This window comes from Emys orbicularis, chromosome 4 (assembly GCF_028017835.1).
Source record: "Emys orbicularis isolate rEmyOrb1 chromosome 4, rEmyOrb1.hap1, whole genome shotgun sequence".
NCBI classification, from domain to species: Eukaryota; Metazoa; Chordata; order Testudines; family Emydidae; genus Emys; species Emys orbicularis.
In genome coordinates this window covers 111,577,920-111,596,269 of record NC_088686.1, presented here as the reverse complement: position 1 = coordinate 111,596,269, position 18,350 = coordinate 111,577,920, and the positions used below count along the sequence as shown (strand labels likewise).

Sequence of the window (18,350 nt, the reverse complement as noted above, 5' to 3'; positions counted from 1 at the left end):
AGTTCTCAGAGACTTCAACCACCTTGGTTGAAGGACACAGCATTCTGTGATTTCAAGAGCTCTGGCCGCTTGAGTCCCCCAAGTGATGGACAACTATGGAGTCCTTACCCCTACTCCTTTTGGGTTCAGTAAATCTTTGAAATCATGTATCCTTTGTCTGGAGAAACTTATTTATCAACTCCCCCTGAAGTGCATGGTTTAAACACATTTAAGTCACGTATTTCAGACATATATCTATAACGGGTCGAAAACCTTTGAGAAGTGGTGTGCCAAGTCTTCATTAATTTAAGGTTTCACATGCCAGTAAAAGGTTTTGCGTGCCAGACTGGCGGCGCGAACGGCAGACGGAACCCAGACCAGCAGTGGGCTGAGCCGCTCAGCCCGCTGCCGGTCTGGGGTTCCATCCACCAGCCCCTACTAGCCAGGGTCCCGGCAGCCGGCCCTGCTCAGCCCGCTGCTGGCCGGGTTCCATCCATCCAGGCCGGCAGCGGGCTGAGCGGGCCTGGCGGCCGGGACCCCGGCTGGCAAGGGGCCAGCGGACGGAACCCCAGACCGGCAGCGGGCTGAGTGGCTCATCCCACTGCTGGTCTGGGGTTCCATAATTCAAGCCAGCAGCAGGCTGAGCGGGGCCGGCAGCTGGGACCCCGGCTGGCAGCAGCGTGCCACTAAAAATCAGCCCGCGTGCCACCTTTGGCATGCGTGCCGTAGGTTGTCAACCCCTAATCTATAAAGTCCTTTATGGGTTTACCATACATACATCATGCAAGAATATTAATGATCAGTGAGTTTGTAGTTTTCCAACGATGTATTACATGCCACCTTTTGGGTAAATATCATGACAACAGTGTGTTAGGGGTAGTGAGTATGTCAGGCCTTACAAGAGTTGCTGACACAGAATAGTGAACCACCAATGGGCCTCTGTGTCACATGGCCTCTCGACATTACTGAAAAAACACCACATTTCGCCAACCATGAATAATGCAGTCATCCCAAACTCCTGGCCATAAAACCTTTACCGCTCACCACCGTTACATCAATCTTTTCTTTTCTCAGTTATTATAAACAGCACAGGTAGGAAAGCTAGGCAACCTTAACATTATAAGACCCCATTTTCAGTGTTTCTAACTCTGCTAGACAAACTATTTGAGCTGATTTTATATATATATATATATATATATATATATATATATATATATATTTCTGTTAAAATGGTTAAGCTATTTCTCAGAACAATGTTATTTCCCCTAAACTTGTTCTGAGAAACAGCTTTACTGTAACTGTAGACCTAGGTATTGTTAATTTTTTTTAAATTCAGCCTGAGGCAGAGGGCTGCACACTTCGGCCTTGGCTACACTGGCGCTGTACAGCGCTGCAACTTGCTGCGCTCAGGGGTGTGAAAAAACACCCCCCTGAGTGCAGCGAGTACAGCGCTGTAAAGCGCCAGTGTAATCAGCGCCTGCAGCGCTGCATGCTCACTCGCAGCGCTGCAAGCTACTCCCCTCGGAGAGGTGGAGTACATACAGCGCTGCGAGAGCTCTCTCGCAGCGCTGGCGGCGCGACTACACTTGCGCTTCACAGTGCTGCCGTGGCAGCGCTATGAAGTCCCGAGTGTAGCCAAGGCCTTCATTGCTTCTGTAGGCTGAGCTCTATGGGTTAGCCAACTTTAAGTGCAAATGGCTTTTCAGGTTTCCTGAAAACAAAAACAAACAAAAAAACAGTTTATGCATAGAATCTATGTATAACCTCTAGCAATTTTACAGAATGCTCAACCAAACCTCAATTTGATTGTGAAGTTGTCTAAGATAATCCTTTATTTTATTTTATTTTTGCATGATGCTTTTGGTCACCTCGCAGAATTGGATTTCAATATCGTGTAGTTTCCATGGCACTCATTGGCAGCTCACTAAGGAGGAGTTTCACATCAACAGCATTTGGATTGTCACTTAGTCTTTATAGGTATCAGTTTTGTTTGTGGTATGATATAGGTAGCAAAGTGTAAAATTCAAGAAATGATGAATACATCTATGTAGGGACTTACTTTAAACGCACAATTTAAAAGTAGTACTTTCCATTCTTTTTACACTCCCCCCCTCCCCCCCCGGGGTCATGGATCAGCATTCCCGTCGCACTCCCCCAGGGCCGGTGCAAGGAAGTTTCGCGCCCTAGGCAAAACTTCCACCTTGCGCCCCCCCCCCCCCCAGCCCTGCAGCAGCTCCCCACCCCCCCGCCCTGAGGCGCCCCCCCCAACAGCAGCTCCCCCCCGCTCTGAGGCGCCCCCCCCACCCCGTGGCAGCTCCCCACCCCAGCTCACCTCTGCTCCGCCTCCTCCCCGAGCCCGGACCAGGATTTCACCCCCAATTGTGTCTAAATCTTTTAGTCAGCGCTGTAAACCTCAACCACATTATCCACAGAACCACTAATGCCTCTAAAAATCTGAAATAAGAGGTTCCTGCATTTCAACAAGAAACTGCAAGCTGCTCAGGCCTGTCCTGTTGAGGGTGGGGAATCCACACTGATTTATTTAGATGAAGGGAGATTTGTGTTTCTGCTCCCACTGAACAAAAGGCATAAAAGCTCTCAGGAGGGCTGCCTCAGCTAACCACTGATGATTCACTCATCGCTGCATGGGATGGAGGCAGGATCTAAATTCAAACTATTGCATGCTGGTGTCACCACACATCAAATACCAATAGAATTTACACTGGAGGCAAGAGAAAGCTACTGAATTTTAAAAACAGATAGTGATAATTGCTTCACACTCCACTGCCTCATCTCTCTGACCTGCAGCAGCGTCTGCTCACCTTTCCTTCCCTAAGTGACATGTGAAACAAAGAAAGACCATGACAGCATTAGTTTCTATGGCAAGTGATGTATCTGAGCTGAAAGATTCAGATCCAATTTTTAATCTCCACTCCAAAGTGTGGGATTCTTAGATTTGATGTTTTCCTCACTACACAAAACCTACTCAGCCAAAACTTGAACTGTTACTCCTGGATTTACACCAGTGTAACACCACTGATTTCAATGGGTTACTGCCATGATTTACTCCAGCATATAACTAAGCATAACTTGGCCCACTTTGGTGGGCCAGTTTGAATTGACCTGGACTGAAACGGGGGGGGGGGGGGGAGGGGGAAATCAAGCACTGAAAATCAAGCACCCCATATTCATTCTCACACCATCCCCCATGTAACTGTATCCTCACACCATCCTCCATGTAACTGTATCCCAGCAAGATAATGTAAGAAACAAACCTCTAGATGCACTGATATCTGGCTGTGATAATGTAACATAGACTATCCCTATTAAATTGACCCAGTTTAATGAAAGTTGTCTTTTTAAACTGGTGCAAATTTGCATGTAGACAAGGCCATATTCTGAATGTGAGACAACATAATCACTAATTTAGAGCATGGGACTGGGAGGCAGAAGACTTGGGGTCACCTCTTGAACAAGTAGTAGTGGGGACTTTTCAAAAGCCCCTTTGAGCACTCAGACAACAAAGTAAACTTTGAAAACAGAATGTGGGTGAAGGTTTTTCTTGGAAAACCTGCTCCCACTACTGTGTGCCCTAGCTGTCCAAGTACTTCCAGCCCAGCCAAAGGGATTCTAAAAACCTTGCTGCTCTATGATGCTCTGCTGTTTCAGTACTGCTGCTGTTCTCCCTATATCTAGATGTTACACACTCATTCCAAAAAGTCACTTAACATACTTCAGCAATGAGACACCTGTAGCCTGCTGGAACAGTCTGGTGTTCGCACCAGCACCTGAATTGCTAGAAAAGCCTCTGAAATTAGACTGGATGTGTGGGGTACGAAAAGGGTGGTCACTGATTGTTTTAATATTACTTTAAAACAAACAGTTTTCCCATGCTGCTTTCAAATGCTGTAGGAATGCAGCAAGAGGCAGATAAGGGACACTTCTAACAAACTCCAGCCTGATTTTAAATGGTGATATTGATTTGTGGATGGTCAGCACCCATGAAGCATCAACATTTTCAAAAGCTTGTGGAAGCACAACTAGTTACTGGGGTCCCCATCGAGGGGCTCACATGGGAGCTGGGGAATTTTCAAAATGGGTATTTGGTTGCACCCAAGTTGTCAGTGTCCAGCACTCATGGGATTTTCAAGTGCATCCAACGCAAGGAAATTCCCCAGGTACTCTGGGCTGAATGGTAATGCCTTCTAGATTCACAGACATATGTAAACTAGCACATTGTACATGCTAATGAGGCCTAGATCTACAGTGTAAGAGCCAAGCTATTTTCAGGCAACTTTGGTGAGGGTTCAGTGCACAGCATCTGGAGCTGGCACAGGTAATGGGGAAGACTACAGAGAGGACGAGGGAGCCAGAGAAATCCCAGCTCCAGAAACTGAGACCATAATTACAGAAGTGATACACATACCCCCTGAGAATGAGCTGGTAGGTGCTCACATACCCTCTCACCAACATGAAGCTCAGGGTTCAGGCTGTAAATTGAGTGAACAAAGGAGGTGACAATGGCAGAACATACAAGTAAATGCATGATTCTGTAGGGATAACAAGTGGGGTTCCGCAGGGGTCTGTTTTGGGACCGGCTCTGTTCAATATCTTCATCAACGACTTAGATATTGGCATAGAAAGTACGCTTATTAAGTTTGCAGATGATACCAAACTGGGAGGGATTGCAACTGCTTAAATAAATAAATAAAATACATTAATTAATGGAGATATCCTATCTCCTAGAACTGGAAGGGACCTTGAAAGGTCATCGAGTCCAGCCCCCTGCCTTCACTAGGAGGACCAAGTACTGATTTTGCCCCAGATCCCTAAGTGGCCCCCTCAAGGATTGAACTCACAACCCTGGGTTTAGCAGGTCAATGCTCAAACCACAAAATGATCTGGACAAATTGGAGAAATGGTCTGAGGTAAACAGAATGAAGTTTAACAAAGACAAATGCAAAGTGATACACTTAGGAAGGAAAAAAGTGATCACACATACAGAATGGGAAGAGACTGCCTAGGAAGGAGAACAACAGAAAGGGATCTAGGGGTTATAGTGGACCACAAGCTAAATAGGAGTCAACAGTGTGATGCTGTTGCAAAAAAAGCAAACATGATTCTGGGATGCATTAACAGGTGTGTTGTGAGCAAGACACGAGAAGTCATTCTTCCGCTCTACTCTGCTCTGGTTAGGCCTCAACTGGAGTATTGTGTCCAGTTCTGGGCACCGCATTTCAAGAAAGATGTGGAGAAATTGGAGAGGGTCCAGAGAAGAGCAACAAGAATGATTAAAGGTCTTGAGAACATGACCTATGAAGGAAGGCTGAAAGAATTGGGTTTGTTTAGTTTGGAAAAGAGAAGACTGAGAGGGGACATGATAGCAGTTTTCAGGTATCTAAAAGGGTGTCATAAGGAGGAGGGAGAAAACTTGTTCACCTTAGCCTCTAAGGATAGAACAAGAAGCAATGGGCTTAAACTGCAGCAAGGGAGGTTTAGGTTAGACATTAGGAAAAAGTTCCTAACTGTCAGGGTGGTTAAACAATGGAATAAATTGCCTAGGGAGGTTGTGGAATCTCCATCTCTGGAGATATTTAAGAGTAGGTTAGATAAATGTCTATTAGGGATGGTCTAGACAGTATTTGGTCCTGCCATGAGGGCAGGGGACTGGACTCGATGACCTCTCGAGGTCCCTTCCAGGCCAACCATCACAGCTGTCAACACTAGGTTTGCATTACATACAGCCATGCTATTCAAGGAATAGGTGTATTTCCTAGAGGCTGCATTGTGTCAGTCGTCCATCCGCGCTCCCTCCCGCCCCCCAAACACACACATTGCACTTCATTATGCCATCTACAATGCCCAGTATAGAGAGGAAGCTCTCTGCAGCATACAGTTCCTGCTGTCGTTGGTGTTGGGCTCTGCCAGTCCACAAGGAAACTCGTGCTCATGTAACCCTGTGGATCATAGTAGTTAGGAAGTCATCTATGCATTTGCACACACAAGCAGCAAACTGGCAGGTGCAAGCAGTATCTCTAATGGTCCTTTGCAAAGACCCTGTGGCAAGATGGTGGAGTGCTACAGGCCCAAATTTTTAGTTGTATTTAGGAGCTGCTCCATTCAGCATTGCAAGACCTAACCCAGACAACGAAGTCCCATTTTCAAAAGTGACTTAAGCACTTAGGAACCTAAATCTCATTGAAAGTCAATGGGACTTAGGGTCCTAAATCAGTTTTGAAATGGCACTTAAAAGGCTAAGTCACTTAGGCCCAGATTTGTAAAGGTATTTAGTCATTGCTGTGCTCAGCATTACAACACATAGGATCTAGACTCCTAAATCAGTTATCAGCTGTCATTAGAATTTAGGCTCCTAAATGCCTAAATCCCTTTTGAAGATTAGATTTAGGTTCCTAAATCAGTTAGGCATTGCAACAATGAGTGCAGCAATGCCTAGATACCTTTAACAATCTGATCTGCAGTGACGCTGTCTGGGAAGCAGAGCACGGGGCTCTTCTAGGTGAGTGTCATGAGCTCACACCGGTGCTGGATGGCTTTGCAGCTGAGCTTGCACTTCTGAATGACCCTTGCCTCAGGAAGATCAGAGAAAGTGCTCAGCATTCCATGGACGTTGCAAGGAAGGTAAGGGCACCCCGAACTCTGAGCTTCCTACCTCCTTTCCCTGATTTTCCTCGTGATATACGACAGATCCAGCATGGTCAGGTGCTGGATGGCAGTGTCTCCTTGCCTGCAACCTCCAGTTTTCCCAACACCCTCAATGTCTGCCCCAACCCTGTCCAGCTCTCCTAACCCCCACTTTAACCCTTCTCCTCCAGCCCCATGCTAATCCTATAATCCCTCAGTAAAGCCTCTGTGTCTCTCACCCGTGTGTGCGCATGTGGGAGCCCAAAAGTGTTCTCACTCCATGTGCTGTGTCCTCAGTGATTTCAGACAACTGGGGGGGAGGATGCGGCTGCTTGATCACTTTAACCTGGGCTTCCTGGCCTTACTCATGTCTCCAAGCCCTGCAGGGCCTTCCAGCAATTCTCTCTAGGCTGCCCTCCCCCACAACATGCACCCTTGGAGCAAAAAACTGCTGCCTCTCAAACGATTTGGGCACATCCAAACACTAGCTTGAGTGCCCGAGCATTGACTTTTATGGGCTGTGGGAGTCTTTCCATTGACTTTAGGGTGACCAGACAGCAAATGTGAAAAATCAGGACGGGGGTGGGGGGTAATAGGAGCCTATATAAGAAAAAGACCCAAAAACTGGGACTGTCCCTATAAAATAGGGACATCTGGTCACCCTAATTGACTTTGATGAGCTTTACTGCAGGATAACTATTTCTATTCACACCTGCAAGGCAAAAACATCCCAGCTCTATAGCTTATCCTTCTTGTGTATGCTACAACTAAGCTTAGGAAAATAAGGACTCTTTTTAATCATAACAGTTCTGTTGAGATAACGTAATAGTATCAGGCATGTGCTGTATCAGAGTTTCTAATTAACACAGGCCTGACATTCAGTCTGTTCCACATTTGCTACCCTTCATTCTCCAGCCCCACGCAGAGCAGAAAAGTTACTCTCTCAAAGTATTTTTGGCTGGGCTACCACTAGGAGATTTCTCCTACAGACACGGATGTCAGACATTCCGCAAAACCGGCCACCACTCATGCAACCAAAATAATAATCGTCCATCCAAATATCTACAGCCAGATCCTCACTCCAATTGCTGAGAAATTTCATCTCCATGCGCCTGACCTTGCATTTCAGCGGGGCAGAGTGGACACATCTTGAAAGAGGCTCAGGAAACTGTGTTTTACTTCTGATTTGGAACCCTAAACAAACAAACACGACACTAGGGGCAAAATAATCCCTCACCCCAGCCTGGTGGAACTGCAGATCAGGCCTGGGCTCTGACTCAGGTTTGATCCCAACCCCCCACACACAAATCAATCTGACTTGAGACAGCAAGCACTCAGGCCCCAGCTTCTAGGGGGATCATCCCACATTCCAGCTATGACTGGGGTCCAAGCCCTGTCATTTTGCAGTGTGGACGCAGCTCAAGCCGCTGAGCCGAGTCAGAAGAGCTGCGAGGCACAGTGTGGCCGCACTAGCAGGGCTGGGAGAGGGGATGCAGCAGTTAAAAACCCAGGGACCCAGTGGAGGCGCAAGGCGGCTGGGAAGCACCCAGGGGGCACAAGCCAGGGTGCCCGGGCTCTGTGCCGCGCAGAGGTCCCCGGCGGGCAGCCTGCTGGAGGAGGCTCTGACTCACCTCGGAGTAGACGTAGAGGGGCAGGACGAGCAGGGCCAGCAGCAGGTCGGCCACGGCCAGGCTGACGATGAAGTAGTTGGTGGTGGTCTTGAGGGCGCGCTCGGAGCAGACGCTCAGGCAGACCAGCAGGTTCCCGCCCAGGACGCAGAGGATGAGCGAGACGCCGAAGATCAAGGCGGCGAAGTTGTAGCCGGGCGCCGCTCCCGACGCTGTGGCGTTGCCCAGCTCCCCGCTGCCGTTGCCCGGCATGACGGCCCGCCCGTCCCGGGGCACCCCCCTCGCCGCAGCCGCCGGGCCGAGGAGCAGCTCCGGCCGGGAGAGGCTCATGGGGTCCCCCCAGCCCGCGGAGCTGCGTGCGGGGTCTGTGCACCGGCGGGGCTCACGGCGCCCGGCTGCAGGCAAATCAGCCCGGCTCCTTCCTCCGGTCCCCGGGCTAAGGCGGCGGCAGCAGCCCGGCGCGACGCCTCCTCCCCGCAGAGTTCCCGCGCCCGGAGAAGTCCCTGCCCCGCAGACGCAACTTTTCCCTCCCCGCGCTGCAGGCAGCGGCCCCGGCCGCACGCGAGTGAGCCGCGAAGGCGGAGCTGCCCGCGTGTCCCCCCCAGCCAGCTGATTCCAGGGGTGGGGCGCGGCCGCCGGCTCCCAGGCGCGCTCCAAGCCGGGCAGGGCTGAGCCCGCCCTCGCTCGGCGCTGCACCCCGTGACCCCAGCCAGCGCCCCCAGGAGCGGCGGAGGGGGCCGCGGCAGGTGCCAGGGCTACAGGAGCCGCTGAGCGCTGCTGGCTTATGGAAAGGGCTGGGGCGGCAGCTCCGGCTTGGAGCAGCGAGGGTGACCGCCAGCCACGTGGGCGGATGGGCGGACGAGCCCTCGGGAGGAGAGGGGGCGTTGTACAGCTTCATCCCACAGTAAATCCCCTTCTTCTGCAGCCAGCTCGCTGCTACCTGCCCTGTGTCAGTCCCAGGAGTCCCCTGTGCCACGACCTGGGGCTCTTCCCTTTCCCCAAGGGGGAGCCAGAGGTGCCTGTAACAAACACGGTGCCTGTAACAAATCTGCGGCAAAACCCTCCAGCTCTTTCCGAGATCTTAATCCGTGCTCCACGGCATCCTATCCCCACATCTCCCGAGGCAGTAACGGGGCTAGCGCAAGCAGACTTGGGGTCCGCTTTACCCACCACATTCACACAAACGGAACGAAACACTGATCACTCATTCGATTGAGTGAAAATCCATTTATATTGTCTCAGTCCTACTCCGGGGCAAAACTCCTCGTGCAGCCAAGGGGAGCCGTATGTAGTAAAGTGGCCTGAGAATTATTCTGTTGTTAATTTCTACCTAAATTACCTTTTTTCCTAACCTTCCATCTATCCTAAAGTATTTATATAGCTCCAGTTCCCATAAAATCCAGACTCATTACACTTTTTAACCACGCAGACAAAATATCATGCCAGCGTTTTACTTCCACACTGCTGTTATTTTTATTGTTATTATGTTGTTACTTGAATTAGCTGTACTTTTCTGTGTATAGCTATTAGCACCTCTGTATTCATTACTCATTAATTCCTAGGCCAAGAAAGTCTAGTGTCAAAATATATCATTGTCTCCTTTGTGGATGGCTGAATAATGAAACAAGACAATATTTGTATTTAAACTGAAAAATGCCAATGAAAAACAAATGCAAAGAAATTATAGAGGAGATTTGCACTACTGGTGAACAGTTAGTGTGATACCTCTTTAAGCAGCATGAAACTTGCTCATTACACTCTGAAGGAGGCTATAACAGAGGAAACTGAATATCCTCATTACATGAGATGTTGTGATTATTGTTCATTACCACACTATGTCAGTACTTACGCCCCCAATTCAACAAGCTGTTCTGTGCAGGGAAACTCCTATTCCCCATAGAGCAGGCTGCAGGATCAGGGCTACAGGCATCACTGCAATAGGCTTCTACACTTCCCTCTGCCTCCGTTTCCCCAGTTTGAAAGAGGGGATCATAAGAACAGCCATATTGGTCCACCTGGCCCAGTCTCCTGTCTTCTGACAGTGGCCAATACCAGATACTTCAGAGGAGATAAACAGATTAAAGTTACCTTCCTGCGAGGAAGTGCTTTGAGCTCTACAGATAAAGAGTGCTGTCCAAGAGCTATGGTGAGTCAGTAAAAAGCCCAAAGAGCTCACTCTGAGCCAGATCCAGAGCTGGGGGGTGTGGGTTTAGCTCCATTGAAATGAACGGAGCTGAACCTATTTACACCAGCTGAGGATCAGGCCCTTTATAATCAGGGAATTCTCTACACTGTGGCATGGTCTACAGGTTCTCTTGGCAGGAGTCTGAGAGAACCACGTTATGCAGGAATGGCTAAATCACAAGAGAAGCCATCCTGAACAAGACAACCTCGGCCTCCCATCATGCGTATTGCATATGCGGGGCCACCTTAAGGCAATCTGTGGCCCTAGACACTCCATGACACTCCATGAGGAACCCCCTGGCTCCATCCCTGTGTGCCGCCCCCCACTCTTTGCAGTGGTGGTGGGGGATCCTCTCCTCCCAGAGAGGCAGGGGCAATGGAATGAGGCCTGGCTTCCCCCTCAGCAGCGGTAGGGATCTCCTTTCTCTTAGAGCGGCACAGAGGCTACCCAGTACTCAACCCACCAGTTCTGCTTTAGTGGGTGGGCTGGGCCTGCTGCTTTCTCCTCCAGCATCCTCCTCTATGAGGGTGGTGTTAGCCAGGGCCTCAGAGTAGTAAGTCTTCAATTTAATGCCCCACTGAGATGCATTGGACAGTTTGCGCTTTTCAGAGCTATTGGTTTGGGCTGCCAGCAGACTCAGGCAGATGTCACTGCACCAGTTACACCTGAGTCACTTTTCAAGCTTTTCTTCACAGTCATGTTAAAAAACAAAAACAGGCTGAGATTCTGACACAATCCCATGACTCTGGGAGCCGAGAGGGCCATAGTGCCTCTGGCTGGGTGGCTGTATATCCCTCAGATTTTATCCCCAAAAATCTGACACCTCCTGTAGAATGCAGCATTTTCTATTGGTACAAGTTTTTCATATTTTTCTGCTTCTGCAGCCAGGCAACATAGGACCATGAGGCCAACTAGGCAGGGCTTGGAGGGAGAGTGCAGTGATAACCAAAAATATGGTTCAAGCTTGATAGAGATTCTCTGTAAATCCGGATTTTTAAAGCCTGGTATCTCACACTCTCCCAGGGATAGATGCACAAGCCTCGTGCCACTAGAAAGTGGAGATTCCCAGCTCCTATTTCTAGCCATGATAATTCAGGAGATATTGGACTTGAAGGGCTCAATCCAAAGTCCTTTGAAGTCAATGGGAGCCTTTTCCATTCACTTCCATGGGCCTTGTCAGAACCTGAATCTGTCACTGGTCCAGGTCTGAATGATGGCCATCCCATAGTTCAGACTAGTGAAATCTAGGGGAATGGTGGCGTGTGAGAATTCTACATGGGGGGGGGGGGGAAACACATTAGTGGCAGTTTTTTGGGGCGGCGGCGGGGTGTGTGTGTGTTAAATAGTGGCTGCTCAATGCTGCTCACAGATTTTATATTAAATATTTATGTTGCTGGATGTGAGACTGGTGGAACAGAAACTCTTGTTAAAAGAAACACTGCAAAGTGCGTAGCATGAAAAAGCCAAATTATGCAGTTATCCTCCACATTAAGTCCATCAGCAGTCAGTGTTTTAAGATGAGATATTCTGAAATTCTCTTTCATCAAGTTGTCCAGGCCTTGACACTTTCTGAACACAGGAGGTTTCAAAGATGGGGTTATTTCTGTTGAAGGCTGGGCTACTGGCTGCTCAGATGTCCCAGTAATGACACTTGACTTGTTTCATAACCTTTCCAGCCAGAAGGGACTGTTAGATCTACTCTGACCTCTGGTGTGCCGTAAGCTATGACTGTACCTTTAACCCAGCTACCCCTATTGTGAGCCCAATGACTTTAGTTAGACTAAAGCATTTCAATCCTGAGGAGATTAAATATATGATTTCTAAATCTTGTCTGAAGGTTTCTTTGATGATGATGATGATGATTGTTACTGTGTATTTAGGAGCTACTGAATGAAAATCCACACCAAAAAGAGTTCTGTCATAATCTTGGTTGGTATTTTACTCTTTTGAGTATAGGATGGATGGGGAAGCTATGAGTGTGTTCTTCATCCACCCATCCATCCTATTCTTTACCTATCCTTAGAAAGTGCTTCAATCTCCATGGATGAAAGACACTGTGTAAATGCAAAGTAATTACCCTATTGCACTGGGTACGCACTTCTTCCATCAACTGACTCGGAATAAGAACAGTCCTGTCTTCCCTAACATTTGAGCTACACATGGCTAATGTAAGCCTTAAAATTTACCTCTTTTGCAATGCCTACAAAACCATTTACAACGAATAGGTAGCTGATGTGCTGTGACCACTGTTTATCACATCGATCAGTCAATGCATTGTTAATGTGTCCTCCGCCTTCCCTCCTGTCTGTTCACTTTATGCACCTGTTGTCTCTGGACAAACACTTAGGACTAGCTTGTGCGCCCCTTCCTACCCATTGGTGAGCCGCTACAAAAGTAGTTCCATTGACTTTAATGGGACTGTGGTGTGAGTGACTGCTCACCAAGATGACTAATGGGTTCATAAGCTGGCCCTTCAATTGTAGGTACTGTGGGGCAGGAACCAGCTGTTCATTCTGTGTGCGTGCAGCGCCTAGCCCCATGGGGCCTCTAGGCACTTCCACAATACAAGGACATAATAGCAACAACAGTGAAATGCATAACCGTGTCATGCTTCTGTGAGTTATATATAAAAAGATGACAACCATCTGACCCTCTGCAATATCTGGTGCTCAGCATGCGTTAAGAGGCTCTCCGGAGAAAGAAGCATTTGTCTTCTTGTCTTAAAATATGAAAGAACTTTCTTCGGATCAGTAACAGGCTGAATTCCTTTGACATTTAGAGTGGCTGCCCTAAAATAATGACAAGCTATTAGTATTCCAATGCCCAAACTACTAGACGGTGACCTTTGTCCTAAGGACTGTCCCCCCCAGGGACTCAGAATGGTCCCCATTTGAGTGATGGAATCTGGGGCCCTGTCATCTGTTGTGTTTTTTTTCTCAAGGAAGCCAAGGAGTGTTCTGTACTGGGACAGTTTGAGGGGATCAGGAAGATTAAGTGATGATAGTGCATGTTTACAAGCTCACAGGGGAAGTGTCCTGAAGCGGTCAGAGGTTTTGAACACACCTTTCTGCTTTGATATACCTCTTGCAAAAGGATTTAAGTTTCCATTAGGCTGTGACCTGGCAGGATGGCTCAGGGCAAAGAGATTCTGGTGAGGGCACATATCGCTGCCTCTCTTAACAGGAGCAATGTTCACACTGCTGATGGCGACATGTACTGTACAGCAGAGTCTCCCTAAGCCTGGAATCAGACCCTACCTCTACCTCAGTTTCCCCATTCTTGTGTAAGGCAGCAGGCAACTCCCCAGCCAGCTGCATCAATGAAGCTTCCACCAGTAATGGTATTTCTTCCCCATTTACCAGAGATATGTGTGCGGTTCAAAAAGCAGACACATCATTATCAGCCAAAACAGGGAAACCAGGCCTGGTCCCTCCTAAGGCCTCTGCAGCTCCCTACACAGCAGATATTCCGAGCCAGGCCTTTCCTTTAGCACGCGTGGCAAGGCCCTTTCCCTGATCCAGGGTCTCCTGCAGCTCTCCCTTCAACTGAGCTGCTTTTTGGCCATTTTTCTCCCCCACAGGAGGCTGGTTAGTCAAGGCCATGCCCCACTATCTTAAAGGGATTGCCACACCCGGTGAAAGGCTGGTTCGGGGCCTACCCATACTCCCCTTTCTCCATATCACACTTCAGTAGGTCACAGTGTGCCCTAGGGACACAGAGGCCAGGATGTCTGTATGTGCCAGGGCAGGATGCCAGCTCCCCCCCACAATGTGAGACCATCCACTTCCCTTCCTTGTTCACGTGCCTGAGGTCAGAACTTCAAGCCAGTGCAAATCAGCACAGTTCTACTGAAGGCAATAGAACTTTGTTGATTTCCACCAGCTGAGGATTTGACCCCAAGCCCATACAGAGAGAGGCAAACCCACCCAGAAAATCAATTTACCATGTAATGAAACCTCGAAAGCCCAAAAGACACAGGCTTCTTCCTCAGCTAGGAGAAAACTAGTTTAGGTTCAAGTGGGGAAGGAGACTAAAGACCCACAATGTATATGATTGTGATTTGTGTGATGTGAATGTCTGTCCACAAGAGCAGGATTGAAATTACCACAATTCATTCCCCTTAGGCCACCAAACAGCCAACAGATGATAACTTTCAGTCTCTTCCCACCTGTGCTCAATTTGAATCAGTAACCTCATTGTGAAAAGGCTCTACACTCCCATCAATATCACTTCCTATCTTTGACATCATTAATGATTAGAGTTCAAAGGAGCACTGAGACCTTGCCTGGCAGATTCATCATTACAGACTCCTAAGGGCAGGGGTAGTCAATAGGCAGACTGTGGGCCAAATCCAGACAACCAGACACTTTTGAACAGACCTTGAAATCTTTTTATTGAATTATTATTCTTGTTATTTTTATTATTTTCTCTGGAGTCTGGATCTTCACTATACCTTGACCAAGAAATTTGGACCTTGACAAAAAGTAATTGACTACCCCTGCCTAAGAGAAATGGCTGGGAGTGCACAAAGTATTCTGCAACAGACTCTTAAAAGTCAACATTGTCAAATAGGGTGAAATTTACTTCTGTGCATTGGGCCAGCACAAGACCTGTGCCTTCAACATAAATCTTAAGAAGGGCATAAGTGGTGCATATGTCTTCTGCTAACCCTCTGCACAGGGATGAATTTCATCCAAGGTACTGGGGGACAAAAAATAAAGGGGGGGGGTGGGTTCCAGGATGGATACATTTAAATCAAAGTGATTTAAATCATTGATTTTAATCAGCTTCAGTGTAGACACTGCCTGCACCAATGAGAGAGGTTCTTGGGCTGTCAGTGCCCGGGGGGGAGGGGAGAAGAGGGCAGCTGTGAGCCCCATGTGGGGCTGAGACTGTCAGCCCCAGGGCTGCCAGGCTTCAGCTGTCAGTGCCCCACTTCAGTCAGTGGAAGCGCTCCTGGTGGGATGTGCACCGCTGACAGAAGGAGCAAGTGTGGACATGAACCACCGCTTTCATTAGTGCGGTGGCTGTATATTGACTTAAATCGACAATTTTTTAGTGTAGACAAGCCCTCAGGTGCAAACCCTCACTTGGAGTTAGGGACCTACACTGTTTTAGCAGGAAACTCAGGGTGGGGGAACCTCCCTTATAATGCCCGGAGGTTAGTGTACTCATCTGGGATGTGGGAGACTGCTGGTTCAAGTCCCGCGTCCAGCTGCGAGGGAGGGAGGATTTGAACAGGGGATCTCTCCCAGCTCTCAGGTAAGTGCTTTAACCACTGGGCTCTGGGACATTCTGACTTTGAGCACATTCAGTCTCTCCTGTTGAAGCTGTTCCACTGTGAATAAATAATGAAAAATCATTGGGGCAGAGAGAGAGAGAAAGAGAGCAACGCAAAAAAGCAAACAACTTTGTAGCCAGGTGGGTAGAGCACTTAGCTTGGAGTGGATAGAACCAGGATCCAGTCCCCCTGCTGCTCCAATGACTTTTTAAAATTATTTGCCCACAAAAGTGGCAGTTAGGCCCCTAAATCCCTTTGTGACTCTATCCCCTATGCTGGATTTTAATCATAGACTGGACGAGGAAAACAAGTTTTCCGACTTTTTCAACTCCCAATTGGGTTCTTAACTTTGAATGAACGAGTCATTATACTGAACTGTCAAATAAACTGAAATGAAGAAAATATTCTCTCTCTACCTGCAGAAGGGGTTCCTGCTGTGAAAAGCTGGTTTAGCACTTCAGCAATCTCTGGCTCCAGGTACTTAGCTAGTGACTTCCACCGGTTCGGTGGGGTGACTTTCTCTAAAACTTGGCAGCAAATATATACTGCTTAATATTATTTTTTCTTTAAATTATTTTAATAGATTGTAATCAATGTAGGTCTTAATGTAGGTTGTCAATTTCAAATTTAATTTTAAATAGGGTTTTCTAAAAAATCAAACTGTATATAATTTAAATAAAAAATCAGCTTTTAAAAAAAAAACACCAACTTTTATCCCCCTGATGGATTCAGATTCTCTAATTTCAGATTCTCTAAATTAGACAATGTGGAAGTAGAATATGTTGGGGTAGTATAGCTATATAGAGGTCTAGCCTGCTATGTTTAACAAGCAATGCAGCGTTCCGTGATGTTGTGGCATGATTAGTAATTATTATTAATTATTAATTATTATTAAATAATTGTATTGGATGAATGGATTCTCCCATTGCTTCGACAGATGAATGTTCAACTAGTATTGGCTTGGGTTCTGGGTTTATTGGTTTTTATGGCTTCGCATATGAGATACAAATCCAATCCTGGATTTGCAAGTGCGGTTGCATGTCTTGCAAGTGTAGTCGCTGTTGGCGGGAGGGTTTGAGGTATTGACCTTATGACGTATTCTTTTTTCCTGCAGAGACCTCACATGCCACTCCTCGAAAGTGGACATGGCCTCATGGCACCGACCTCTCCATCTGGGTCTATGCAGTGCAACATATTCCCAGGTTTTAATGTCTATCTTGCATGCACTGAGGTTGGCCTTCAAGGTGTCTTTATATCTGAGGATGGGTCGACCCTTAGAGCGGGTTCCCATACTCAGCTGGCTACAGAGAAGCACTTTCAGTACGCGGGACACCGCCATGTGGGTCACCGCCATGTGGGTCACATGTATCCCAGCAAAGTTGAGCCTGATGAGCATGCTGTCTATGCTGGGGATTTGGCACCTCTCCAAGACTTCAGTGTTGGGGATCCTGTCCTGCCACTTGATGTTGCAGATGGATCTTAGGCAGAGAAGGTAGGTGGAAGCTCTCCAGCTGTTTGATGTGGCATCTGTAGAATGGCCATGTCTTGCAGCTGTAGAGGAGCGAAGTGAGTACAACAGGTAGATTTTTATCTTGGTTCTGAAGCAGACTCCATGCTTCCTCCAGAGCTGCTGTGGGTGAAGCTGCCAAGCTGGCCTTTGCCAGGCACTGAATGATCTCCGCCTCCAACATGGTGGTGCTGGAAAGTAGGCTACCCAGGTAGCAGAATTTCCTGATGGCGTTGAGGGGTGTGTTGCCAGCTGTGATGATGGGATCATGGTGCTCATGATGCTGGTGGTCTGGTGTTGGCTGGTACATGACCTTTGTCTTTTTCAGGCTGATTGTGAAACCAAAGCATTTTGATCCCATAGGCAAAGTGGTGCAGGATAAGCCAAACTGTATTACAATAACACATAAAGGCCTCAAGCCAGGATTGGGGGCCCTATTATGCTAGGCACTGTATAAACACAGAAGAGAAGACCAGTCTTGCGCCAAAGAGTTTACAAGACAGACAAATAAGTATATATAATGAGCTATTGCTTTACTAGTGTCGGAGAAAAACTGAGTTCTCACTCTTTTGTTTGGGTACAGCAAGTCAGAAGCTTTATTCACTCTCACAATTGTGCAGAGGGAGAGAGCCAAGCAGGTCTCTCTCTCTGATACCTAATTACAACAAGCATTTATACCTTTCAATAATGAGGGACAGCTGCATTTTGTTATACATAAGCCATCTTGATATCTTATTTCTTAATTGTTTTGACTCTTGCCAACATACAATATTTCCTATACCTTATCTACACAAGGTCTTCTACACCTTATCTATACAAGGTCACAATAACTTCTCACACAGTACTTTCTCACCCGCCTCACACAATCCTCGCTTCTACAAATCTCGCGTTATCAGGGCTACAGTTAGCCTGACTCTTGCTAACAAACTGTCATGCATTGCAGTTCTTTTCTGACAGTTCTTTTTCTGCTTCCACAACCCCCCCTTTTGTACTTCTAGTACAACAAACATTCTCAAACCTCTATTTGCATCAAGTCCTGGACTTCAGATTCTATATCAGATGTTTCAATTTTAGCGGTTCTGATTGGATGTAATGACAATGCATGATTAGCATGAACATGAAAGGTAT

General features: G+C 47.5%; 1 protein-coding gene across 1 annotated transcript in view; it reads right to left on the bottom strand.

Moving 5' to 3' along the window:
* Positions 1-8,579, bottom strand: part of DRD4 (dopamine receptor D4) — a 40,919-nt gene extending 32,340 nt beyond the window's left edge. The window contains exon 1 of the mRNA XM_065404077.1: positions 8,253-8,579. Within this exon, the coding sequence (XP_065260149.1) occupies positions 8,253-8,579 (327 nt within the window). The remainder of the gene's footprint in view (positions 1-8,252) is intronic.
* Positions 8,580-18,350: the final 9,771 nt, after the last annotated feature.